Below are 27,538 nucleotides of genomic sequence, written 5' to 3'. Positions count from 1 at the left end.
GCCAGCCATAGTGGGGTAAGACCGTATTCTATTCGGCACAGCCGAGTCTTTCGCCGTCGGTCTAGTCAAGTCCGTTTGATCTCATAACAGTAGCCCATTCATTGATGTCGCGTAGGAAGCGACGAGCCGTTCCAATCTGGATCCCCCGTTGAACAAAGAAGCCAGAGTCTGGGTCCTCAAGAATCAATTCAAGATCTAGGTGGTTTTCCAACGTCACTTGACATATTTTCCGGAAATCAGCTTTATACGCCTCGTCGGTGGCACGTGATTCCAGCCATTTGCAGTATTCTCTCACGGCAGCTTCGCGAGGTCCAAGAATAACGACATGCTCGTCAGATGGAAGCCTACGTACAGACGAAGTAACCGCCGGGGTGACCCCGTTTTGTGCTGGCAGAACATTAATGATGGTTGGAGGATATGGTGGCCCGGTTGTCAACATGTCAGTCTTTTTCGATTTCCTTCCTGTCTGACTTTCCAGAACCAGGTCCCGACGGATATCACTGGGGACATCATCATGACTGTCTAGGTTGCTGCCAGCGTCAACATAGTCAATCAGTCGTTCTAGATGTGGGGCCCGCATTTTATAGTGTTTCTTGTCCTTGGGGTCCTCCCAGCACCAATCAGACTTGAGTGGGCATGAACGGACATCACATCTCATAAGGCCATAAACAAGATCCCAAGTAGCGGGTCGTCCGGTGGCCTCTTCTTCATGGTTAATCAGTCTCTCACGCTCTGCTAACATTCTGCTAGTTGCTGACACACGGCCTCTCTTTTCGACTGTTCTTGATACGGGCATGGAAAGACCATCATCATCACCCCTGTAATTGAAGACAACCTCGATTGTGAGGATTTTGCCCACGCGAACCAAGTTGCTCCATTTTCGTAGCTGCTTTTCCACTGGTTTCCAGTCGATAGTAGAAGGAAAAAATCGTTCGAGGTTTTTCTGGCACCGGGAGTCCGCTTTAACAGTAACAGCCGTGCCTTCAGATCGAACTCGCTGGCCATTTTTCTTTTTCATTTGCAGCATTTCTTCAACAGCTAGTTTCAAAGTCTTCGCCCAGTAATCCGCGGGAGCTACAACCAAATCTTTTTCGGTCACACTGCCTACCTTCTTACGGTTGAACATAAGCTTCCATGCAATCGTGTAGCGCATATATCTTGGAGACTGCTCGTCATATTCGGCATCTTCGTCCCATTCAGCCAATGGGAGAAAATCGAGCTGATCTGACTGCCCCTGATCCGTGGGATAATCCGGGGCAGGGCTAGGAGAGAACATGGTAGGCGTACGACCAAAGTAACCGGGGGTGGGGGCATATTGTGAATTTTCGTCCCATGGGTCGCCTGTCCGGGTTTGATAGGCATCGTCGCTACAAAGGCTATTGGCCATCGTGAAGATCTTCAAGTGAGGGGACACCTAAGCAGATAGAACTAAAGCAGGTTAGCCAGTAATCTCCGTTGTCCAATAAAATCCAAAATCATGATATGATAAGCAGTGGCGAAGATTGTGAATAAGCCTTACTGTCGAGCCTTGCCTATCAAATTGACTCCGCACTGACTCCCAGAAAATACCGGGCTCTCTGCAGTCATGCAACTGCGAGATGCAGAGAGGAATTGTTGACAGATTGCCTATTCAAAGAGCTCTCTGTTTGCTAAGTTTGCATCGAACCTTCCAGCTAGGGAAGGCAAAATGTAATTTCAACATTTCGAAATTTCTGTAATTTGGCCTCTTGAAATGAAATTTGAAACGGGCCTTGAAATATTGAAATCGCGCTATTCCGTAAACGGTAGGGTCTATTTGATTTGCTACCAATCAGAACCCTACATACGGAGGGAGGGCATGAAATTGACATCAGCCTTTATTTACATCCCGCCGTTGAGTTGGCTGCTCGCAATGCTCTGCAACTCCTTGAGGCCATTCCGATAAACGCTTCTTCCCTTTAGTGTTGCCAACCTCAACTGTTCTATCGCTGCTGGTTCTGATCGACCTCGGACGTATAGGATGAGCTGAATTTGGCGTAGATGTTGTTGGAGGACTCGGGGGAGGCTCTGAATTTGGCTTTAGCAAAGAGTTAAGCCTCAAATTCAACGCAGAAACTAGGGCAGGATTCGCAGACCCTGAAGCTGAATTCAACGCGGAATTCAACGCGGAAACTAGCGCAGAAGTCGGTGCAGAAGCCGGTTCTGGATCTTGTTCCGAATTTGATTCAGGCTCTGGCTCAGGTTCTGGCTCGGGATTCAAGTCGGGATTTATGTCAAAAGTTGGCACGAGATTCGACCCTAGACCTGGCGTGGGACTTGACGTAGGAGTAGATGCGGGATTCGACGAGGTATCCGAAGTCACAGAACCCTCTGATAGATGGTCCTGCACCTGCTTACGCTGTAAAGCCCTCTCTATTTCGTCGTCTTCTTCCTCAAGAAGCAACTCTTGGGTGATTTTAGGAGGCTGTTCTGTCCGGAATTGTCGTTTATTGATCTGGACAAAGAGCAACTTCTCAACGCGGTGAGGCTCGAGCCGATTCCGGACTTTTGTGTGCTGAAGGTTCATCTGTGAAAAAGCTCTCTCCGCTGCTGCGGAATTCGCCACGGTATTGCAAAGACGACGGGCAAAAGGAGCAAGAATAGGAGCAAAGTCTGCCTATAAGTGGATCTTAAAGATAAGTACTTTTTTTTATAATTGAATGATTTCGACTTACGGCTTCAAGCCAAAAGAGAGATGGACAGTTGGCCTTCCAGCAAGAAGCATTATAAAATGCACCTGTCTTCTGCCGAAACGACAGAAATTCGTGCCAAGCAGACGAGCTTTTGTCTTCGTTCTGAAGAGGCCGCAGGACACCTTCAAGGTGATGTCGAGAGCTTTCGTCAACCTTTCCAGGGACTCTAGCAGGGTCAAGATGATAAGCCACCCAGTGAATAGGCTCTAGCTGACGCGTTATCCGACTTTGCCAGCCTATGCCATCCAGATAGGATGAAAAGTCATCCTTTAGGGATGTTTGGGAAGCCAGCGTTCGCAGGCTTTCATGGAGACATAACCACCGTTGCGTTACCTCCATGATTGACGAGTTCCGAGCTTCCGATTCCTTCTGAGCTATATGCAGAGGCTTGAGTATCTTGATCAACTCCTTTAGTTGCCACCAGAAAGAATGAGAGTTAGCAGTCCGAACGATGTCCCTTCCCCTTGTAGTCGAAGCAGCAGGAGTTGCGAGAGTCCACTCGCAGATGGCTTCTTGGCAATCATGAAGTGATGACAGCATATTATATTGCGTTCCCCATCGTGTAATGACCGACGCAATGAGCGCCTTTCTATGGCCCCACTTCTCAATTTGCTTTGCTTGCATCCTTGCGTACTCAAGTGGTGAGTGGTGGAAGAAGACAACAACTTCAAGGGCAGACCTAAACACCTCTTTCGCCCGTGGAACCTTTGAGGACTTAGGATCAACGATATCCTTCATAATTAGCTGTAAGCCGTGAGAGTCACAGGGAATCATAAGGCAATGTCTGAGTTCTGGGGTTGCCTCCAGTTTCTCCCAGACTGATTTCATGACATGACATGTATCTGTCGAAATAGAATTGATCCTCTTCCAGTCAAGGACTTTGTCTAGCTGTAGTAGGATACCTTGGAGCCTATTTAAGATCCAACTACTAATAGCAGCAGCATCAAGAGTCTTGTCTTCCATGTCATTAAGATGAATAAACCACGACTTCGTCGGCGTTGTTATAGTCATCACAATCACCCGCTGGGATCGGATGTTGGTGGTCTCATCCACCGTCACATATAGGAACTGGGTTCTTCGCAGTTCCTTAAGCACCTCCTGCTGTAGTCCATGGTATGCTTCATCTAGCAAGTCATCGGCGATTCGGTGACGAGAAGGGATTTGATACGTTGGACTCAACGCATAGATGAGGTCACGCATTTCTTGCTGATCAAAGAGATTAAATGGCCTGGCTCCGGTAAAGCAGACCTGGGCTATTAGCTGATCAATACACCGGGATGGCTGAGAAGTAGAAAAACTTAGCAGTTTCTGTTTCTTCCCCGTGGCGGTCTCGGGGTCCATCAGAGCCTGTGCTTTGATGCATTTATTAACGTGCTCACTCTGACGAGTCGTGTTTTTGGCCCGAATTTTAAAGCATCCGAGGCATTTTGCTTGGGGCACCTAGCCACAGTTAGGGGAGTACAGGATGGATTTTACGAGTCAGTCCTTACCTTTTTATTCCCCTGTATGATTTCAAAGCACCTTTGAAGTTCTAGCTCGGTGTAAGAGATCTTGTCAGAAGAGTTATCGGCCATTTCCGAGAACATGTAACTACGAAGGGGTGAAAGCATCCCAGGCATATTATGAATATATATCTGTGCAGTTGTTGCTAGGAGTTACAGCAAATATTCTAGACAGAAAGATGAGATGGCAGAACGTTCCATTGCGGGATCCTATTGGCCGAAAGCCTTCACCGCTAATGCTGACTCATCGAGCTGAAGCCCCTTGAAATGTAATTGAAAGGAGAAAAAAAATGAAATTTCAAGATTTCGTAATGAGTTGGCCAATTTTGTTATTACACCATCACTACTTCCAGCCAGCGCGTCTAGTTCTAGACCCTTGTATCTTCCATACTGGTATTTTAAGCTTCTGGTATTTAATACCTGGTTCGCTACAAAACGAATTATTTACGCGCTATTCATATCTGGATTAGCGTATCATGTGATTAGGGTTTGAAAGAAGATCTCTCTGTTCCTGACATGGAAGGCGAAAGCGGTCGCTACTGTATCACGTATGAGAACGAGCTTGGCTGGAGAGAGACTTGGAGCCATATCGCCTTGAAGTAAATGGGTGCTAGGACTGAGAAGAAGATGTGATGCGTAGGGAGGTTGTCGAGTGACCTAGGGGGGAAGAAGGGGCCGTCCAGGTTAGCGTGTATGTCGGTTTCGTGTAAAATACAACCTTCCCGGTCTGCTGATTGTATTATAAAATACAGCAATAATTATAGAAAGCGGTCTGAAATGTAGCTTTAAATAGCTTATCCAATCAGAGCTTACAACCGATGGAATTATTTTCCGGGAATGAAGTAGTAAGAGTGTGGAGGTATAACTGATTTCGAAAACTACTGTAAGTCTCTTTGTATAAACTTATCGATTCTCGTTATCATGCACAAGGTGGGCACGGAAACCACAGGTCTTTCTTTCTTTATGCGATTTTCGCCACTCCCAGGAAGATGCGCGTCCAATTCAGTCAAGTTATCGGTGAATGTGGATTTTCTGCATTCACAGTTGCGATAGCCAGTTTCTAAGTGTGAGTGTGATGTTCAACATGGAACACTAGGATGCCGGACAACACTCCTACCTCCTTGCTCGTCATACCGGTACCAGTCATCAGTCAAATAATGGAGAAAAGCTCCATGTGTTACGAGTGCTACTTGCTCCTGTGGATGTTTCTACAGCCATCTATGCAGTTCAGCTGCGCGTTTGTCGACGGAAGTCGAGGTAGGGGCATAAATTCTAGCCTATAGGTCCCGTCAAGAGATACTGTCACAAATCACATCAAATTGTGGGGCCTTTTGATCTCGAATAATTAAGTTATCTCCCTACCTTGTAGTGCTAGACAGTCAATAGTAGGGTTGTATTCAAATTCTCTAGGTTAAAGCCTGCGGCTTCTCGCAAGATCAATTGCGGAATCTCCTTTTTCAGAACATCGGGGTCTTGTCTAAGTCACAAGGCAGCTTGCTAATTTCCTGCGACTTAGGAATAATCATAAATGGCACCTAATTATTCTCCAAGACTAGTTGCAAGGCATATGCTGCCGTTTAAATGGCACGTCTTAGAGGAGACGCAAGAACAAGGGATATATCAATACGGAAAGCGAAGCTTTCCTTCAGATTGTGGCATTGTTCTATGCTTTGCATCACTCTTTAGTTTGTGGTCCACCCACATTGATATTTTGCTCTCCTTCACCGTGGCGGACTATCCAGACCATTTTGGTCATATTTTGGAATAGTCCGGAGCGTAACGTGCATCCCGCCGCAACCGCTTCCCTCCCTCACCGCTCGTAGTGAGAATACTTTGGAAGACGCGCAGGAAAATCCAACATAATGCTTCAAAAAGCTTCAAAGACATCGTCAAACAATTACTGATACTTGTGCTATATATTGATTCCAATTTGATCGAAATTTACCTCCAGTTTGGGTATATTTCATCGTGGGAACCCTTCCCCTCGACATCAAGGTTTACGTGGCAGTTCAGTGATCCGACCATGGTTCACAACAAAGCATCTATTCTGGGGGAAAATTTTCATAATCTTGGTAGATAGATGCATCTAAACCTAGTCCGACTCAAGATTTTTATTCTCCCAGGTTCCGATCTATTGCCCAAGTGTCCTGTGCGATGTGATTCATCAATTTCCCAGGATATTTACTCATCGCTGGTCGCCCCCCTATTCTTACACTTTTCTAAGCTTTAGATAGACTGCATGTTGGCACCGCTCAGTTGAATCAATTCGGCCGTAGCCCTTCACAATGACTGAGTATAACGGCCCAGCAGCAACCATACTCGCCCTTGCCAAAGATTCTGGGCTGACTAAAAATTACTCTGCCCTATAAAGATTTAATTCCAACTTACGCGGCCGGGACCGTGGTAACATTTTCAAGAAGGGGCGTGCTGCGGAGCAACAGTATCTCGCTCCGCAGGAAGAAAATTCCCTAGTGGAACATACTCTACCCTATCTAAGCCACCCAAATCCTCCAATAAGATTGCTGTACAGTATGATGTGACAGGTACTTTCTGTACACAGCCATCAGTCATGTGATGTGATTGCCGCCTAAAACCCCCCCAATTACGGCAGGTTTTAGACGCCATCGCGCCAACCCATATATTTTGTTTACCGCCTATTTTACCGCCTTGGTCTCACCTATATACTCAGCCTTGGGGACCTACAGCGGAAATACAGGGTATTAAAACGCCATGATAGCGTGCTCCATACAAAATTGTATATTATGGTTAGTAAGCCATGTCCGCACAGATTGGAAAAATAGCGGATTTTGTCAATTTAGTTAGTTAGAGAAATACACATCTGTCATCTATACCATACATTGCTATACAGTCACCAACGTCCAGCCTACGACTTCAAACCCTTAAGCAGATCTAAAAAATTATTACCGAGAATATTGAGATTAGTGATATCGAAGGATATAGAAGGACTCTTCTTTTCCAGGAATAATAAGAAAGACGTCCCAAGAAGTAAAAGGTAGACATATTCCATCCCCTTCTCCAGACATGATCTTAGTAGGAGTGAAAGGGTGTGGATAACCCGGTTGGCGCGATGGCGTCTAAAACCTGCCGTACCCCAATGCCCCCTCAACAATGACCCTTAATCGTGCCAAGCGCCCAACACACATTCTCTTTGTTGGTGCGCCCCACCCAACGATAATTTTCCACTTTGGCATCAATTTTGTTAGTATTTTACACCATACCACGATGTCGGAGCAAATTGAAAATCTCGAAGATCAAATTTTAAGAGCTACCAATGCCTTTCATCTGAATAACAACACCAAAAGTGCAAGCAAGAAGGGGATTTTTTCAGGATAATTCAGGGTGTCCGGGAGCAAGCTTTTACCCAAAGAATCATCCGATCTTCATTTAAATCTAGAGGTATTTACCCCCTAGATCCAGAGCTTATTCTCGGTCCTCTACGTCAAAGAGCTCTTGAATCTAAAGGTCCCCCCTTAGGATTCTCACTCCCTCTCCCTCCGGAATTCGCAAGCTCAGTCACCAATTCGCCGCCAGATACAATTGAGCGGGTTAATAGGCTTAATTCTAAGCTTATTGAGGACGTTAAGCAAATTTAAAACCACTCTCAGAGGGCAAAACAGCATATCCAACGAAGTATGGATGCAAATTCACTTTTATCCCAAGAAAATGCTATACTACGGGATGAATTAAAGAAGGCCCGTACGTCTAGTTCAATTGCAAATACCCCAAGAAATGGGAAATCGCTTCTTGGGACTAAAGGCAATGTCCTATCACCTATATGTGCAAATAGGAAGATGGTTGACAGGAGAGATGCTGATTCTAAGAAGTTGAAGCGGATACAGGCAAAGCATGCCAAGGAATTAGAAGCTCAACGGCGAGCTTAGGAAGCAAGGGATTTAGTAGAAGCTGAGCATGAAGCTTCAATGGCGGCAAGAGATAGTAATGGTGCAAATTGGTATATAGATACTACTGGTGGTTATATGTAAATAGTGGTTTAAATGCAATTCATCCCATTAAAATTATCGTTGTGTGGGAATTATCGTTGAGTGGGGCGCACCAACACAGAGAATGTGTGTTGGGCGCTTGGCACGATTATTTCAAGAAATGAATAATGTTTTTGGATTACCTTAGGAGTTGTTGCCATTCAAAATGACGCCACTGTTAGTTTCAAAAGGTGTAATTGGCTTTGTCATCGCGGCCTCCAATATCGGGGGTTTAAGCAAAAGCTTCTAATTGTGAGTCAAGTCTTCAATTGCTGTCCATACGACACTTGATCCTCAGCTCCTCTGTGAAACCTATATTTGTCGGCCCTTTTCCAGCGAACTGTTAGCCCATGTCGCCTGATATGCCTTTCACGTAATAGGGATAGTCATCGTAATTCACTGAGTAGGCCATCGCAATACACTAACTTACTGCATGTGATATACTGATGAGCATACGTGGTGATAACGCAAAACTAGAGAAGGGAATACTAGCCAAAGTAAGCCATGTCGTCTCCTGGCCCTAGATCTGCCAGGTATAAGCGGAGCCTACGGCGACCTAGCTCGCATCAGTACCTAGTAACAGCCGGTTGACGCGGACGGGACGAAATCTTAAACAAATACAACCAGAGCAAAGAGAAAGGAGCCTCTTAGCAAGCTAAGTGTTTGAGGCTCTTGAACAAAATAAAAATATATCGTTCCATTTCCCGTATGTAAAATTTCCAAATTCCGAATTTGGTAGCGATTCCTTAGTTCCATATTTGGTAAATTCTTGGAAGAAATACACTATAAAAGTAAAGTGAACCTTCGTCTACTTGAAAATCAAGGACCATAGCATGTGCTGCTTCTAAATCACGAAGCTTAAAAATATGTCTTCGCTTAATAACAACTTTTTGGACGATAAAAATTTGTTTTCCGGGGAAACTGCATTGAAAACCTGTCTTCAGTATAAGGAGCTCGAGGACAAGCGCATAACGTTCAAATATCAGGACAAAATTCTCCAATTAATCGCAGACGGTGCGGCTGGGCCTTCTCCTATTCTTTGGGCGTGGAGACAGAGCGAACTCAATCTCGCAGACTATCTCATCGATCACCAGACTTGTTACTTAGATCGCTGTGATGAGCGTGGGCTAAGCCCTCTATTGTATGCAGCCAATAAAGGTGATCTAAAGCTTGTGAAAAGGCTTCATGCCTCGGGTGCTGATCTTGAACCAATGACAAAAGCAATATCTGGTACCTTGTCGCTTCCGCACTCATTAACCGATGAGCAAATCGGCTTTCTCGTCGATAACTACCATACTGTTTGCAATAGGAAGGGAGTATCGCCTCTCTTACCTGCCTTTCAAAATAAAGGCTATCCAATTGTGCCAGAGTTGCTGAATTTGAAAGTTAATCCAAAATTGACTACTGAGGCAGGCCTACGGCCCCTGTCACATGCAGTACGCACGCGACAGATGACAGTAATCGAGGCTTTGTTGTCGCATCAAAGCCCTCCCCTTACAGCCCTCGATCTCGAGAACGCATTGGACGAAGCCAAAGGACATCAGAATCTCACACTGATTCTGAAAGGCTATCTCAGAAGAGCACAGATAAATTCATAGTTCGCTAACCAATAGATCGCTTGAATTATTACTCTCTACTTGTATGCATTCCATTCAAGAGGATGACCGCTAGGAGATTGTTACAAACTGTTTACCGTGAGAAGCGATATTAGTTTGCGCAGGTAATTTATTACATACACCTATTTCCGTTTCCTATCGTTTCTGGATGCGGAAAAGATACGCTATGAGTAGAAGTCGCTGAGCATTTTCCGATTTCCACCATTTGTGTAGAGCAGTGCAGGTCATAAGTTTACCATGACTTCGCATTTATAAATACGTCATTGATTCGTGACGGCTCTCGTATTAAGCCACCACTCATCGCGTTGCCACCTTGGAAGGAACTGCGACGTCTCTTTTCTTTCGATAAAATACCCACAAAGCGATAATGTGGACAAATAACAGTAGTAAGACGAGTTTCCCGGCCCCTATCCCATGGGGGTGGCGCAGTCTAGTAGACTGGAATTAAGGCCTTATTCATCGTCTGCCCATTTCCCCATAGTATTGTATTGTAAATCGGATTAACTGGGAAGTACGGTGTTGTAACACATTGGATCATTACCCCTGGGGATCTCTCAACAGATCCTCGCACCTCAATCAACACAGATTCAATTGGACATGTCGAGTACTATTCAATATGCCGAATCCTAAGGTTGACATCTTGTTCCAGAGTTGACAAATCCCCGCACTGTAAAATTACGCGGCGTGCGTCTAGAGTCTCTGTGAAACGAATCTGGGCCCTCAATTGTTCAGCGAAGCATCGCGCGACACGCTTTCGCCAACTACATTCAACCCCGCATGTAAACGATTATATGCCTCTTCGTTACCTTCGCGCGTCGAGTTCAAAAACCCCTTAATTTAGAGGCTGTCCACTTTGGCGAATGGCGAGCCCGGCGCGTATCTCTCAACTCGGTATCTACCTTGTGAGGCTGGTATGTTGGAATCCTTACAATCGTAGAACTGCCTACCAGAATTAGGTACTAAATGGCCGGGGTTTCATAAAAAAATGATTCGAGAAAATCATGACAGTAACAAAATAAGACCAACATGGTGCGCCAGGTACGTACCATAAAGGAAAACAAACAAAGCATCTCGTCATATAACGTTACCATTTTCTGCCACCGGTTTAAATACCTTCTATCCCATCTACTTCGAAAAACCTTGTGTCTATCTGAGTTGCCATAAATTACTCATTCCATAAAGGTTTTCGGTGACAGTATATCTTGTCGAAATGGAAGCCAGCTATCGCTTCCGAAGCACACTGGTCCGCACCAACGGCTCTGTCAACCCGAAATTCCATTTATGCGGAAGTATCATCCTGCTATGTTTTACCTACCATATGTCTCAGTGCCCTTTGTCCACAAGCAATGCGCTCACAGCTTTGGTTTCTGTCTCAACCAACTTCTTTTGTTTTGGAACTTCTACCTTTTGTCACTACATGCTCGACTCAGGAAAGCAGCTCCCTTCTTTCTACTTCCTGCTTGACCACATTGGAATTATTTTACACATATGGGGGACATCTGTATCGGTCTTGCTTTTAGAGGCTACTGGTAGCGGGAGCAACCATTCCATTGTCCTGGGAGTTACACTGGGTGGGGTGGTCTGTGCCATTTATTTGATAACCTGGCCAGTAGAAAAGAGAGAACGAGTGCTTGTTATTGGAGGGTTTGGAGGATTGGCTTTATGTAGTGTCTCGCTCTACAACGCTTTTTTTTCGAGTATATCTCGACTGACGGCATCTTATATCTTTATGGCTTTGGTAAACGGTATCGGAGGGTGGTTCTACTCCCGTGGGTCTATCCAAGTCCGGGTTCAACGTTCATCCAAGCCCTATACTGTGTCGGGGCATTCGTTGATGCACCTATGCTCCCTGATTGCATCCGTCTTTCACGCTTCGATTCTGGTTTCTTCTGCTTGTATCTGACAGACTAGAGCGCCTGATCGTATGATGAGACTTTGATCTCGTCTATTTCTATAAGAATTCTTGTCATGTTTACTATGCTTTGGTTTAAAAGAGATAGAATTATATGTATGTGAATTATACATAGACATGATGAAACTTTGTGGATTACTAAAAGGTTTTGTGTGCAAGTTGATGCACAAAACCAATGGAGAATGAGAAAAAGGGAGGTACAGGTGGCTGCATAACATGGGTGGGCGAAGCCCTATATTACATAAAAGAAAATAGACTCACTGTCCATTACCACACACTTTAGGCGTAAGAGGGACTACTTGATGGAGAATCTACGGAGCGGAGATCCAGATATGGAGAAACAGTACAGTAGATTCACCTGGGAGCAAAGGGGACGGAGAGGAAGAAGAGGGAGAGAGAGAGAGAGCTATCTAGCTATCTACTACTATCTGGATCTGTCCCATGTGGGACTGCTGCCTAAGGCAGAATCAGGCACCCGACACTACTCCACTTCTTCTCATCAACTTGCGCTTCAGGCCCAGTAAACCGAAAGTTCTTCTTGACATCCAACTCGACATCAACGGTGTCCAACAGACACTACAACTTGCTTCGCTGAGCGGTGGTCAATGACAACGATAAGACCCATATGTCCTTTTCCCTGAGAGCGGGAGGAAACACACAGTAAGCTTCGCCAAAACCAATCACACAGGCGATGTGTGTGGAATATGCCGCATCAAGCACGGCGTGTCGGACGTCGTCGGCCTCACCGGGAATGTGACAATGAACATTGATCACAATACCATCGTTTCTCGTACATCTCAAAACCTATAAAAATGAGTTACACATCAAATCAGGTATATACAAACAATTACCTGAGTAGTTCGAGGTGACAAAGTCCCCTCATTGACGAACAAAGTATATCCCTCGGAATCACCGAGGTACTCTTCGAACAGCTTTTGCTTTTCACCCTCAATCAATTGAGGGTCGGACACTACAATATCAAGTTCATTGGGCGACTCCCGCCCAAAAAGAAACATGCGGGCAAACTCGCCCGATATAGCTCCTCCGGTATCCCGGAGGACTGACCACAGTGAGGAAGGGTCCTTCACAAACTTGCTAAGTTTGTTATCAACATTGGGTAACTTGTCAAGAGAAGTTACAACAAGTCGATCCATCGACTTGGACAACAATTGTAAATCACCATTTGTCACTAGGTGACCTAGTTCTCGCCACACAGGAGAGTAACAAGCGAGAAGGATTTCAAACCTAGAAATCGGCATTTGGCGTATATTCACTATCTGAATATTATGATTATATTCCCCCATCTCTTAGGGGCGGGCTTACGAGCCGTATTTATACCTGTACCAGGCTGTATTAGCCTGACCGCTACCCAAACAGGCGATTCTTGGCATGAGACTGTGAGACTGGGAAAATTACCTATTCAGGTAATTCTTGGCACTAGGTGCCAAAAGATGTGACAACACGTGCTCACGCTAGGGCCGTTGGCTGATACAGCCTGATCCAAAGTATAAATACGGCTCGTAAGCCCGTTCCGATAAGATGGGGGATAATATTTTTTTTCATTTGAAAAAATCATCTAGTAGCTAATGCTAGGAGCCTCGTTATGGCTCCCTCTTTCGAAAACGTCTTTGTACGTTTTTCTTCTTTGCCGGGACGGTCGTGTCAGGTAATGACAGGTGAAGATTTACAAATATTGTCGGTACCGTCCAAGTCGATTGATCGACTTGCTCTACCTCTCGTTGAGAGGGCTCTCGATTTAGACAACAAACTTGCGTCATCATCATCGGCGGCTTGATCCTCGTCTGATATGTATTCCTCGCTGTTGCACCGTCTGCATCAGGGTTCAAGTTTGTTAGGGAACCTGGTCCCTTTTGGTCGAGGCTTCGCGAAAGCCATGGAGTCGTCGCGGGCGATTTCGCCCGCAATTTCCTTGTTGGGCGGGAGTTGTCCAACCAATTCGATATTCTTATTGTCGAATCTCGCTCTCGAGGAGGTGTCAAATTTGCAAATTTTGTACGGTATCTTCGCAATTGCGAGGGTATATCTACGGCTCTGCTATAGAGCCGTTTTCTCACCCAGACTGGGGTGTATGTGTAACACTCTTAGCGGAGCTACTCGATGCTGATATGCATTAGGTTCATACTTGTACTCGACCTGACGGAACGGCTGTTACAGTTCGTTGTTTATATCGTGACGAAAGCTACGATCCTTTGTCACATGTTTTTGACATGGCGTATGCTTCACACATTCCATGTGTGATGTCCTGGGATAAGGTATATTGTGTATATCCTTGGGCTATTGGTGAACAAGATAAGATGGTCCGTACGTCCTCGCTGAGTGATGCGCCGCGACGTGAGTTGCGAAGTTGGTTGGACAGTGTGTTTTCTTCGCCGGGAGACAGCAGAACGACGCAAATCGGAAACAAGAATTGGTGGGTAGTTTTAGTTAGATCTGAGGTGGATTAATTTCGATAGTAAGTTTTCTCGTTAATGCAGAAGCAAAGTTTATAATGTTGAGAATCCAGGTTAATTCTCAGTACTCGGCCCTTCGCTTTCGCCCCTAACCCCTTCGGGGTTTGGGCCGCACCACACTAATCATAATTTCATACTGATCATAATTTTTGAAGAGCTGTATAATAAAACCTTCAATTTGAAGCTATTCACCTATAGTATCTATGATAAATTTATATGTACAGGTTCCTCAGCTTCCGCTTTACCCCCTGGCTATTGATCTCATCTTCTTCATGCTGTTGCATAGAGAGAGCAGCCCTAGCAGTTGCAGTTGCTATATACTGTTTTCGAGCCTGGTGAATTATTCGGCGCCTTTCATCCTCATCCCTTGTTTTTATATGCCTTTTTGAATCATAAACAGATTGAGCGCCACCCATATTAACCTGTCGCTTCGATTTTTTAGCTTCCCGGCGATTTTTGTAGTCCAAAATTTTGACATTGTCACTGGCGTACTGAGCGCCCGCTTCCGCCAGGGTAAGACCACCATGTAAAATAGGGTCTAATTTGCTCCACTTCCTTCTAATACCATGTTTAAATATCCTTTGCGCCTATGGGCCACCACAATCTAGTATCTAAAGATCTTTTTGAAAGGTGCTTTTTGATATAGACTTGAGTCATTTGTTAACTCTATTATAGACCATGTAATATAGAAAAACCACATTGTTGGACATCGAAAGTAGGGACACTAATGCGCCTGTAAATAATAGTATTTTATCTGATTACCTTGTAGTATTGTGCAACCGAAATAGGAAATCCTTGGCAAAAATATGCTAGCGTGGGACTAGGGTAATGGGACCAGGTTCTTTTTAGTCCCATGCGGGTAGATGGGACCAGGATATGGGACTGAAATTCTTTTGGCCCCATGGGAGTTGGCAAGGTCTACTAATGGGTGGATGAGGTAGTAACTCGATGCCTACGGCCTCGAACCTTGAAACCATAAAGCCTGGAATGCAACTTGTCTCCCAATCCTCATCGAATACTGAGTCCGGGTTGTGCGGGTTGACCACTCGCTTCCTCTTCCGGGTCGGCATGCAGATGCTGCAAAACACGCGATCCTCTCGACCCGATGATCCGCCATCACTGTGTTTACTACACGGGTTTGAGACCATGCTCGTTCCTGGGGTGATGCAAGGACAAAAGCTCAGCAGGGTTTTTCATTGGACATATTTGTAGTATGGGCGTCTAGTACTGTACGCGCAATGAACGGGCCATTCAAGTTGAAACCGGTTTCATCCGGCTCCACTCGTAAACTCTCTCACACTCGAGGTTTTACCGTATTACAATTTGGTATAACTCCTTATTTCTGATAAAGCCATAGAAATCTTTAGAGAATAACTTGTTGCACGTGACCTATATTGCCTCCAGTACTAAAGGGAAACATTTAACGCTGTTCGCTCGGGAACCATCAATCTCTTGGCCAGTCAAAAGTCTCTTGAGCCACCGGGGCGCAATCACCGATTTGAGCAATGTGTTATAGTTAAAGGAATAGCAGCCCTCAAGGATCAGGAGTAATCGATCAGCGTGAAAATACCTATTCTGCCGGAACAGTGCAGTAGGACACGTCGGCTCCTATACATGCTTGCGGTTGGTTGGGCTGAATTGTATAATAGTGATAATGCGATAGATATATCATGCAATTGGAAGATAGACAAGGTCCTGGGTCCTATCACAAGCCATATCTATGTCTTTCTCATAGGTATCACCTTGAAGTCTCTCGGTTTGACGAACCATCTGGCCCTTGTCCTCCACCCATCAACCCTGTTGTCCCGGCTCAACTCGAAAGCAAAGTCTCGTACCAACACTGGAATCAATTTACTCATTTCCAACAATGAGATGTTCTTCCCAATGCATGTTCTTGATCCTATACCGAACGGCATGAAGTTTTGCTCCATCAGTTTGGATTGCGGTTCATCCACTTCGAGCCATCGTTCAGGTCTGAAGGTAGCTGCATCAAGCCCATAGATATTTTTGTCGTAGTGTGAGACCCAACTGTTCACCCCAACATTTGTCTAGTATTCATATTAGCTGCACCCACTAAAGTTTATGATAGGGGGCCCTTACCCCTTCTGGGAAGAACTGACCAGCAAGTACCTCTCCGCCCTGGGGAACAACACGGAACATTGGAAATCCTGTGGCTGGATGAACGCGCAACGACTCTTTGATAACAGCCTGAAGATATGGCATTGCCTGTGTCTCTTTGAATGTCGGGTTGCCATTTATTCCAGACGAATTGATCTCCTCACACAGTCTCTGCATACATGCAGGTGCGTGAAGCAAGTGGTACAGAATCGAGCTTAAGCTGATACCAGTTGTATCACTTCCCGCTCCAATATTAGAGGCAGCGGTGGCTAGGATATCGTGGTCGGAAAGCTTCTCCGGATCCTGCGCTTGGGCGACAACGACCTTCATAGCCATATATGTTGAAAGATCGGCGTGATGGTTCTTCATTGTAATCTTTGCATTCTGGATGTGTCTGGAGCTGAATATAGTCAAAAAGCTTTGACCTATGTCTAGATATTTGCCAACCTTCATGAACATTGGATACAGCCAGGCGTACAAGCCGAGATAGGAGCAAATAGTGAAGGAGCCATCGAGGAACTCAATCATATTTCCTACGTCTTTGCCTGCATCGAGGAACCCGAACCGATCGCCGAACTGTTTTGGTTATTACAAGGCCATTGAGTGGTAAAGCGCAGGATAGCCATGGCACGCACAGTAATCTGTCCGATCACATCGAAAGCGTAACACTGTAGCCAATGACTCATATCAATGAGCTGGCCCCTTGTTGCAAACTCGTCCAGTCGCTGTTTAAAAATGTCGATGCAATTGTCCACGAATGGCTCATATGCCAATATTGAGGTCATTGAATATAACGAGGCGACCTTTTTGCGATCCTCTGAATGCTTTTTTGAGGATCTCTCCGAGAACAGATTTGTCAAACTTATATTTAGAGCCTTGACCATAGATTAACCTTGTAGCCGAAGGATCAGAGATGCTGTACCAGTTTGGTGCTATACGGACAATGGGGCCTGTAGTCATGGTATGAGTAAGGGGTGTGAGGTTGACAGGAATGATACTTGCCATGTTGTTGATGCAGTTTGATGTTTGTCTGGTGAAAATCACCCCGTTTCATTTGCCATAAGTACCAGAGGTTTGTGAAACGGCTGATAACTGGACCTGGGAGATAGAGACGGGCTGGAAATCTGACTGTAAAAATAATGAGTCGGATTATAAGGACTGCAAGCGCTATGGGGATAAGCGTTGAAAGAGAGGTCGATAACAACATAGCTCGAAATGGCCATCAAGATACTGTATTGTTGAATAAGCCCAATGAAGCGTGGTGGAACAATGTTCTGAAAGGAGAATGGGTTAACTTATATACGTGTTGCCCTCGCAGTTTTGGCTCTCGGAGTTGCTATTTCAAAATCTTTATAATAATATAAAATTATTTATATTTGTATGAAAAAAGCGAGGTTGGATGCCATCATCCTCACTCTTTCCCTGTTTAAGAGTCCGCTTGTGTAGTGTAAAAACCTCCGGAGTTCCAATCAAAATGTCTTTAATGACCAAACGTGGACATAAATCACGATCTTCAGAAGATTCTGTCACACAGTATGAATCAGCGGAAGTAAAATGTGAAATTCGGCTCCGAAAGATCAGTTTCAACTCTTTATTCTCCTCGGCTCTAAAACTTCCACTTCGGTTTACATCTGGCCTAGGTTATCACGTTCTGTTGAATAGAAAAAGGGCCGTGAGCAAGGGGCTGTCACTGACTATCTATATTAGGCCTGGCGTCACTTAAAATAGACATTGCGAGAAATATCTAAAGAGCACACGATAGTGAAATTGATGTTAATCCGCCCTGTATCAAAATTTCGATGCCGAAAAGTGTTATGTCGCTCGCAGTATGTCACCTTGTCACCACCTCAATTTCAGCATCCCATGACGATGCGCAGCTCCAATAACACACCCTTCAGTAAACAAAGCTGAAAATAGTCCAAAGAAATGAGGCTCGAGGCTCTTCCACCAATTGATTGACGGAAGATCTTACAGCGAAATCAAGTCTCGGAAGAATTAGGGCATGAAAACTGTTGTTCTTGTGCCTCAGGCATCAACTTCTTTTGGATAGTTTGAGACCCATAGTGTATTTTCTCTCCTCCAATCAACTAGCTTTATCTAGTTTCTGTCCCTTGAATCTCTCTGTAGTCTCAACAAAAACCGAACCTAAAAACATAAAGCTAAACGTGTCAACATCCACAGAAGTGTGACTCACTGAGCTTTGGAAATCGAGCTCACCCTTCTCTGTATTTGTTATAGGAAATGGATCCCCCGCCCTCCTACATGTGGAATTACTTAGCTGGTACTCTTACGTCTCCACTAAGATGGACACCTGGTACGGAGGTGCAGACTCTGACAAAATGGTCAAACGTATAGAACAGGAGGACAGAATGCGCACGGCATGTGGCCGGTGGTACTGGAACGTGGTCAATTTTCTACCTCCAGGGATGATTTTAACCAGGCCAGTGAAACACCAACGCCCATCCCCCCCCCCCATAACTAATTGTTACGCAGTTTCCTCCTTTTCCCATCTGTGCTGCAAGGTCCTTTAAACCAGGGCTTGAGCACGAAGAATGCCAGCATTGGGGCTGCCTTTGCCCTTGCCGCATGTGGGTTTCTGCCTTTGTTCCTGCTCCCCTTCGCGGCACTCAGGTCACGAATGTCACTTCTAGGGAATAGGTACGATCAGATATCTCAAGAAAGACCCACTATGGACCGCTGACCCCAGCTGTCAGGCTATGTCTCACGGCAAATCTTCTTGGAGTGTTGAACATTGTGATACTTCTCGCCTACGGACTTACAAAAAGCAAAATGTTAGTGACCGCGCTAGCATTGGCGGTGTCGCAGATCGTTTGCTATACTGCTGTCATTTGGCTACGCTCTCGCCAAACCGAGAGAAAGATGGTCAAATTTTCCATCTTGGCTCACCGCGATCGCCCTGGGGAACATCTAAGGAATCTTAAAATTAGAGATTGGAGTGAATATAAGGGGCCCAGCAACCTCGAAGAGCAACAAATTTGGGTGTGACAGCTAGTTGCGTCCTCGGGCTTCGCTGGCCGTGAATGAAAATAGTCGTTACTTCCAATGCGTCATGTGTGGAGAATGGTGACAGTGCCTACCAGCGGATGAGGTGATACATACTCCGATCCGTAAGAAAGCCTTTCCTTGTTCTATTTTACCACTTGTTTTAATTGTTTCACTCTTCATTCTCGCACAAAGCTATGTAGTCAGTGTTTTCTTCTCAAAATTTCGATAATGAAGATATACTCGGTCGTTCTCTTGGGGCAACCGGCGGCGGCTTCTTCTAACCGACGCAATAGCATGCTACAAGGAAGCTACACTAATCAATTTCCCTATATCTATACGTAGAACGCTTTTGCCCCTTGTTTTTCAAATATAGAAAATAATAAATAATGAAATAGAAAGAAGGATGATGAAGAAAGCATAGTTGGACTTTTTTATTTATATTTCTCTTCTTCGGAGATTTTTGCCCCACTTCTTTGTTCCCGTTTTTGTTACGTTTATTTTCCTACTCACATAGCGCTTTACACTTTACTGCCCTTGTAAAACATAAATGTCGCCGTCATCAACCCATCGATTATCAAGCCTTTCTCTTCCAGTATGGATTGGGGTTCTAGCTATTTTCAATCGACATTCGGCCGGATCGTTGGAAACCCTTATCATCGTTCAACATGCCTAGGGTTCAAAGATAATGGAACTCTGTGTCAGAACGACGTGCCAAAGGAATCTCGCATCGATAGTGCAATTCAACTTGGGCTGCTCCGAGGAGGTCCTGTTAGTCTTCCTTCGGAAGCAGTTCTTACAGGCGCAGCAAAATCTATGTTGTGTTCGGAATGCAGACCCGATAGATCTCAAGCCAAGCAGTGTTCCCGACGATGGATTCAACAATGGAATGCAACGATCAATCGAACAAACCATACACCCATAACACCGAATCGAGGGATCCATGACATGAACCAATTGGTACAGCATCGGCTAGCCAGATCGTCTCCCGCGACATCGATACCACGCGCTGTATTGAAGCCATGCCGCTCCATGCGTTGGATTGGGTTCTCGCATCAGAATGGTTCCAATGGTCTCCTCTCCCGTCCGCCGATTTGATACTACGGGAACTTTGGCTGCATGAGAGAATGCATCAGCTTCATTATCCCATCGGCCTATTTAGCCTCCTACGCCTCCATTTTCTCTACCACGCTATTGAGAGCTCAAATGACTCTGAGTCCTGAAAGCTTTCTTGCATACCGTGTTCTTTCGGTAGATAGTCCATCATAACTCCCCTCCTCTGGCTGACTTCGTTAATAAAACCGGCCAATCTGTTGACTTGTTTCGGCTCTCCGGTGACTTGCTTCAAAGCTTGCTGCATTGTGGCCAGCTGTTAATCCAGCTTTCCTTGGACTTTCTCTGCACGAAGCGTGCGCGAATTCACTGCGGCAAGAATACGAAGAATTTCCTCTCGATATCACAAGAGAGTTGCTAGGGCTTGTGGTACTGTGCTTATCTAAGCATCTGTGGCTTTGCTTAATTGCGCTCAGGGAGATATGCGTCTTTGGTAGGTAATGTTTCGTGGTCAGGCAAGGTTTGAAGGTACTGATGATGATGGAGTGGTTTAGGACCTGTATGTAGTCTCTGTTCGTTTTTGCAAAAGGATTAATTTACTCATATCTTTTACATACCGCCACTAGTCGGCCGTGCGACAAATGTCTTATAGCGCCGCCAACAGACGTTGGTTTCTGCGGGCCAGGGTTGTAGCAAAAGCAGCACCAATCCGAAAGGAATAAGCATTGTCTCCCCGCGCATGGCTAACTCGATTTGGTGAAGTGACAGCCAAGGACACAAGAAAAAACTCAGCAGCAAAGCCGTCGATGGTGACCTGTGCGTGTTTTATCTGGTAATATTTGTGTCTATAGGGAACGTGGAGACTAAAAGCTCTTAGATACGTAAATGCAGATCCGTCGGGCTTTATCAGCAGCCTTTGAGGTAAATTGTGCAAGCGCAAATCATAGCCCATTTTCCTTATCTGCTATGACCTTGGCTTTGTGATATAAATGGGTTAAGTGGCCGAGATTGCTGAGCTTTTGATTTGGTAAACACCTCTAGACATATTTGATCTAGCACATTGTATGCTTAGTGATGGCGGGAGGTTGCATGGACGGTCAATTTATACAACAAAATCTTATGAATTTATTTCCATGTTTATCCTTGCTGACCCATTTTTTTTACCTACTCCAATCCGACATCCGGGAGCTCAATAGATACTTCCAGGTACGTTGTACTTTTCGGGACCTATCATTGGTCTTTATTCACCAAAATAACGAAACCGATCACGACAGGTTTCTGTAAGCTTTGGCAAAATGGTTATCATATCCTGAAAAGTTATAAAAATATGAGGATACTACTGCAAGGGGATGGAAGCTCGACGTAGTCTCCTACAGATGCACAGTCCTGCAATAATATCACAATGATTTCTCAGCACAATTTAGAACATCAATACTGGAATCAAAAAATTGTAATTGATTAGCAACTGATGAAATTTAATTCGATCAGTTGCTTAAATTCTCGGTTGATTAACTCAAAGGGAGTGGGTGTCCAGTTCGCTTTTGACAAAACCTGTCTCTTTGGAATTAATTGCTCGTTGGCTAATTGAAATGCTTTGAATATTGAGGAAATATCGACGTTGATTAGACAGTCTACTGACATTCAAATCCGTTCCATGAGATGTCGCCATTTTTCCAAAAGGTATATATATCTGGCAAAAACAATTGTGTCCACCATTTTAGAGAGCTCATCACACCCAGCTTTGTTTCTCCTTAGGACCCTCAGGTTTGAGTTTTCGAAATGAACGCTCCCTTTGTACCTTCTCTTTTCCTTCGATCTCTTCGTGGGTATCACCGCTCGGCGCAGACATATCCACCCAGTTCATCTTATGAAATAAGCGCCGAAGTGCCTAGGCCGTCCGTGGTGAGTTCCATTATTCTGACTGCAACGCGGGCTGGGTTTCTGACCGGTAAAGCCTCTCCAAAAGCCGTCTTCGAACGAACCTTCTGAGGATATGATGCTTTCTTTATTCCAAGGCTATCGCCCAGTCTTCAAACCTCACCGGCTGGGATGCGAGGTAGAATCTCTCTTGCTCCTCGGTCCATCACAGCGTATGTGCTATTATGATGGTAAACTGTTTGGTGGATACGTCGCCTTCTTAATGGACCGGATTCTCGCCGATTGCTGCAAGCCAGCATTCACAGCGTACCTTAACACGTCGTTTTTGCTTCCTGTCCCACCCACTGTACCCATATTGCTACGGGCATGGCCGAATAAAGTCGAGGGCCGGAAAATATTCTTGAAAGGCTCCGTTCAAATTCCTGGGAAAGCGTCCGATGCATTCAAGCGGAAGCACTGTTCATCCGGCCAAAGAACTGAAGCTCAGATTGGAAAGTGATCCTATCCCCTGCGGAGGCGAGTTGAAGAGAAAATATTCTGCAGAAGCGTGGAGATATATTGTACAATCGGGAGGTCTTATCTCATTATCACGCTTCTGCCAATGGAACTACTTAATCGTTGAATTGACAGGAATGCACATCCTTGAAAGATCGGCGTAATCTATCTTGTTTTTTATATACATGTTCTTCTAGAACTAGCAGTAACGAGATCTGTAACTAGGTTTCCTAAAGGATGCGAGGTTTTCGACAGCCAGAAAAGCCCATTGCATATTTTTTAAAGCGCTGTGAATAGACCCTCGATTAGAATGTTTTTCCATCGGCTTCTAATATGGTGAGAAGTGCAATCGAAAATCGTATCAGCACTAAGATACACTAGCGCATCATCCCATCAGTAACTTGGTGTGCATTGACTCCTAGTGCGACATGCGCTTGAGCGTGCTCTTTCGCGTGATATACAGCGTCCCGAAACTGGTGCAACAACCTACACTCTTCGATTGACTTTCCTGCCCCTTGCGCCAAGACACACTAGTCTATGTTACTCCGGAGTACCAATATAAGCTGAGCGTAAGTAAAATACATAATATCTTCGATTGTAAATTAAATTCATCTGACACCTCCACGCCCCACCTCCAAAACAGCTTTCCTTAGGAGGCATACTTGACATTCAATCACGAGTGGTCCAAGCAAAGATGGCTCTAAACCTAGCTCCTTCCAAGCATTAGCTTATCTATGACATAACCCACAGTGGCGAACTATCTATAACTGAGATGGCTCTGGCCGCTGGTTGCAACAAGAGCACCATCTCAAGATCTCTTCCAATATAAGAATGTTTGGCAGCGTCAGAGCACCGCCAATTAAAGGCGGACCCCGTAGTATCACACCAGTCATGCTCGAGGCATTGTCCGACTATCTGATTGAAAAGCCTACCTTATATCTGGATGAGATGGTGATTTTTCTATGGGACGAATTCGCTCTTCGAGCAACGACATCTAGCATCAAGTCTGAAGGCTGGTCGAAAAAGACTGCCAAGCTATGTTCTAAATTTACCCAATTCTAAAAATAAACCTAGCAAGAGGTTTTAAAACCTATTGGAAGGTCTTAAAACCTATTAGGAGGTCTTAAAACCTATTGAGAGGTCTTAAAACCTATTAGGAGGTCTTAAAACCTATAACTTCACTGGTTGCACCGCCATTGAGCCGACGGAGCTTGCTATGTGGGTCTCTCATTGTAACATAGCTTTAGATCGACGAGATGTGATATACATCTGACTATACATCAAGTCAACTCAAAACATAAAAAATTAAACATAATTTTCAAATAAATATCTTTCGCTTCACCCCACCAGGGGGGCCTTCCTTTCTTTTCATAAACATACAAAGGATGACTTCGGACGATAGGTCAGCGGACATCGGCGAACACATTGAATGTAGCGAATCTGACAGCCACTGGAGATCATAAACTACTGACACTGCCAAGCTAGGTTGCGAGCCGAGCGAAACTCAACTACGTTCTAAATTTACCCAATATTCTAAAAATAAGAGGTCTTAAAACCTATTAGGAGGTCTTAAAACTTATTAGGAGGTCTTAAAACCTATTGGAAGGTCTTAAAACCTGTTAGGAAGTTTTCATAACAATTATTCTGTTAGTTATTTCTTGTTACTTCAATCACGACTTGCCGGGTTGTCTGTATTATTGATACGGTCGCTTTGTCCGAAACTATGCTTAGACGGAGCCACGATACTTATCAGTATGCCTATTCGACTTCTGAATGTGGAGTCGTTTGATCCCCATACAGTAGCCAGTTACCTTGTTGTACAATCGTGCTGAATTTTTCCCTCATTCCCAAGTTATTACTTCTGTTGGATTCGGTGGTTTATTTGGCACGCAATCGTCATGATTTATTTGAGCCGAAAAATGTTCGTCGTCTGGGAGATCCGTCTTGCAGGTCGAGTCGGTGGCTCATTGTCTTCGACTGGGTCCTTTAAGGTAGATAACAGTGTTTATATTATTGTTGGTCGATGTACTGACCTTCTCCATTTGAGGTTGTGTTTGATCCTCGTCTTGACTCTGATGCTTGCTTGTTATCGATTGTGAAAGTGCATTGAACGAGCTATGGAATATATAACTATAACTACATATAAATTGCTGCTTCATTGTTTCCTGCTAGAAATCCATCAACATCTCCTCCGCAATCTACATTGGAAGGACTTGGGGTTGGTCTCCAGTTCTAATAATTTGTCACTTTATTTTATGATTTCATGTTATTTCATGTTATTTCATGTTATTTCATGTTATCCTATGTCTTTTTTTTCAGAAGCGCTTTCCGAGTAAATTGAGTTTTAACGCCCTAGAATCGAGCCGAAGGCAGATCTCGCGGCCCATAATAGCGGAAGTGCATAGGGTTGGAGGATATCTGTCTGAAATGAAGTTGCACTGGCACTCGTTGCTGCAGATACCAGTCAGGCCACCGGAGGTGGAGCTGGGGGTAGATCCAAACTCCTAGCCGGTGGGTGAAGAGGTTGTCACGGTAGCTGGGCCGGCTGCTGAGGATGACACGGGATCGGTGGTGTGCTCGATTAAGTAGATTGTGGGACTGGGGCGAGGGAGGCAGTGGAGGCGCCCCCTGCCCCCGTAGAAAGGGAGCAAGAAGCAGAGCCAGAGGAAACAGAGCCGGATGAGCTAGAGCCATAGTCTGAGCCAGAGATAGAGGGCCCCGAGGAGGAAGTCACACCGGAGCCGCTGAAGGTAGCGGTACCAGTGCAAGCCTCGGAACCCTCCAAAGCGAGGTTGGAGGGTTCACCCTTGTACTCGACATTATCGCCTGGCTGAGGGAAGCGGATATCAACACCTTCTTTGGTGGTGCAGCCATTGACATTTGCGACAAACATAGGTGGGAAGCTAGCAGCGCGTTTCTCGAGTTCCTCGGGGGAGCGCTTGGAGGAGCCACCTGCGACGGTGATGGGGGCGCAATTCATGTACATCTCGCGCTTGCCGATGCGGTTGAACCAGGTCCAGGCAAGTGTGTATTTGCCGGCGGCGATACCCTCGGGAATGGCGAAGTCGAAAGTGTAGGGATCGGGGGCGTCGGGGCCGCCGGACATGTTGCCCTCAACATTGGCAGGGCAGCCACCTTCGAAGGACTTAATGACCTTCCACTCAGAAGACTTCGAGGGCTTCAGGTCAGTGGTCAGACTGATCTGGCAGGAGCCACCGCCGTGGGTGGCGGTGCCGACGAAAGACAGAGGGTGGGACTCGCCGATGGCGATGATTGTCTCGGTCTCGGGAGCCTCGAAGGTGTTGTCGCGAAGCTTGCATGGGAAGTCACTGCCGTCTGCTGCCAGAGGCGAGTTGTTGAGACTGTTCATGCTATAAGGGGTAGGGCTGCTCATGATCATGTGGGCGCTGAGCGTGGAGGCGCCTATGAGGGCAGCGATCACTTTGGACGTGATGAACATTTTGTATGGTTCAAGTTTTGGGGCTTTTGAGGTCTCGTTTGGCTGATAACTGTTGCAAATGGGATTGATGCTTGCCAGTGGAATCCGATATCAAGAGAATAGATGACGAGTTCAGAAATGTATATATCGACGGATTCTCATTGATGGGTCTATTGTCGGAGAGGCATATAGATGTAATCATTTAATAATAGATCAGACGTTTATAGATCGGAGGCAACGTTAATTTTCACGGCGAATATTACCCGATGTCACTGGTCTACAGTACTTACTATCTGGGTTCCAAAATAGCAATCTCTACCTCCCACGCGGCCAGGTACAGGAAGCAACAGTGGTTCGCATCCGGGTCTTCCTGACTAGCAGGCCTGAAGTTCCAAGCAACCTCGGCTTTTCGCAGAACGCAGATCATGATTATCAGGACCTGGCTCTTCATAAAATACCCAAGAAGTGATAACGATATAGAGTTATTTCTCCACGACCGATTTACGAAAGTCCAACACGATAGGAATGTTTCTCGAGACTGGCCTGGCGATGATACCGTCTAAGAAATTGTCACAACGTCCGTTCCTTTGTTTATTTCTGCTGCTACTATTTGCCGATATATCGAGCATCCAAAGTTGGAACCAACAATACGTCTGGCAGAGCTCCTTCAGGATTGGCGTCAATATGCAGGGGAAATGGATAAGTCCTACATGCCAGTTCTAAACCAATTCCTCGACGATGAAGAGAGTAATAAGTCAGAGCAGCAACAGCCCCTGTCCCAGAAAATAGTCGGTGCCATCATCCTTATTGCTGTTCCACTTTCAACAAACGCGCTGGCGCTATTTCTTGGGATAGAAGCCAAACAGATTAGCAATCTCTTGGATTCTTTTCGGTCTGTTCTAAGCGTTCCTAGTGATCGAGATCTACCTGTTCGGATTCTACATCTCTCTTTTCGAGATTTCTTGGTTCAATGCGAAAGTGAATTTCTTATTGACGAGCCAAATAAGCATAAGGAAATTGCTTTGTTATGTGTTAAAAAAAATGAGAAGCCATTTGCGGAAAGATATCTGCAATCTAGAAGGTCTTGCAACCCGTAGGGCCGAGCTTAATCCTTACGCCTGGACTTGCCACCAGAACTACAATACTCGTGTCGCTACAGGACACATCACCTCAAATAAAGCCCTATCTTATCCTCCGAGGCTGAGCTTGTGTTGCTGATTCTCTATGAGCATTTTCTACACTGGGTTGAAGCAATGAGCCTACTTGGTCTTGTGTCGGAAGTGGTGGGGATGCTAAATTTCCTCCAGAACATTGCACTAGTATGTCCCACTGGACGTCA

At 45.3% G+C, this 27,538-nt stretch overlaps 7 protein-coding genes across 7 annotated transcripts; 2 read left to right on the top strand and 5 right to left on the bottom strand.

The window, feature by feature from the left end:
• Positions 1-61: 61 nt before the first annotated feature.
• Positions 62-1,387, bottom strand: N7471_010368 (uncharacterized protein; the record flags this gene model as incomplete). The annotated part of the gene is made up of 1 exon (XM_057283087.1): positions 62-1,387. The coding sequence occupies one exon, from the start codon at positions 1,385-1,387 to the stop codon at positions 62-64; it is 1,326 nt and encodes a 441-aa protein (XP_057132066.1).
• A 574-nt stretch (positions 1,388-1,961) lies between these two features.
• On the bottom strand, positions 1,962-3,911 carry N7471_010367 (uncharacterized protein; the record flags this gene model as incomplete). Its single annotated transcript, XM_057283086.1, has 3 exons — positions 1,962-2,046; positions 2,115-2,635; positions 2,694-3,911. 3 exons carry the CDS (start codon positions 3,909-3,911, stop codon positions 1,962-1,964), a joined length of 1,824 nt encoding a protein of 607 aa, XP_057132065.1.
• Positions 3,912-9,080: 5,169 nt separating this feature from the next.
• On the top strand, positions 9,081-9,812 carry N7471_010366 (uncharacterized protein; the record flags this gene model as incomplete). Its single annotated transcript, XM_057283085.1, has 1 exon — positions 9,081-9,812. The coding sequence occupies one exon, from the start codon at positions 9,081-9,083 to the stop codon at positions 9,810-9,812; it is 732 nt and encodes a 243-aa protein (XP_057132064.1).
• Positions 9,813-12,318: 2,506 nt separating this feature from the next.
• On the bottom strand, positions 12,319-12,896 carry N7471_010365 (uncharacterized protein; the record flags this gene model as incomplete). The annotated part of the gene is made up of 2 exons (XM_057283084.1): positions 12,319-12,546; positions 12,594-12,896. 2 exons carry the CDS (start codon positions 12,894-12,896, stop codon positions 12,319-12,321), a joined length of 531 nt encoding a protein of 176 aa, XP_057132063.1.
• A 3,035-nt stretch (positions 12,897-15,931) lies between these two features.
• On the bottom strand, positions 15,932-17,336 carry N7471_010364 (cytochrome P450; the record flags this gene model as incomplete). Its single annotated transcript, XM_057283083.1, has 4 exons — positions 15,932-16,261; positions 16,314-16,907; positions 16,967-17,192; positions 17,224-17,336. The coding sequence occupies 4 exons, from the start codon at positions 17,334-17,336 to the stop codon at positions 15,932-15,934; spliced, it is 1,263 nt and encodes a 420-aa protein (XP_057132062.1).
• A 4,830-nt stretch (positions 17,337-22,166) lies between these two features.
• N7471_010363 (hotdog fold domain-containing protein) lies at positions 22,167-22,764 on the top strand (the record flags this gene model as incomplete). The annotated part of the gene is made up of 2 exons (XM_057283082.1): positions 22,167-22,289; positions 22,342-22,764. The coding sequence occupies 2 exons, from the start codon at positions 22,167-22,169 to the stop codon at positions 22,762-22,764; spliced, it is 546 nt and encodes a 181-aa protein (XP_057132061.1).
• A 2,348-nt stretch (positions 22,765-25,112) lies between these two features.
• N7471_010362 (uncharacterized protein) lies at positions 25,113-25,454 on the bottom strand (the record flags this gene model as incomplete). Its single annotated transcript, XM_057283081.1, has 1 exon — positions 25,113-25,454. The coding sequence occupies one exon, from the start codon at positions 25,452-25,454 to the stop codon at positions 25,113-25,115; it is 342 nt and encodes a 113-aa protein (XP_057132060.1).
• Between the last annotated feature and the right edge of the window lie 2,084 nt (positions 25,455-27,538).

This window comes from Penicillium samsonianum, assembly GCF_028829775.1.
Source record: "Penicillium samsonianum strain IBT 33392 chromosome Unknown utg000006l_segment0_segment0, whole genome shotgun sequence".
Lineage (NCBI taxonomy): Eukaryota > Fungi > Ascomycota > Eurotiomycetes > Eurotiales > Aspergillaceae > Penicillium > Penicillium samsonianum.
The sequence above is the reverse complement of the archived record's forward strand: the minus strand, read 5'-3'. Positions and strand labels throughout refer to the sequence as shown.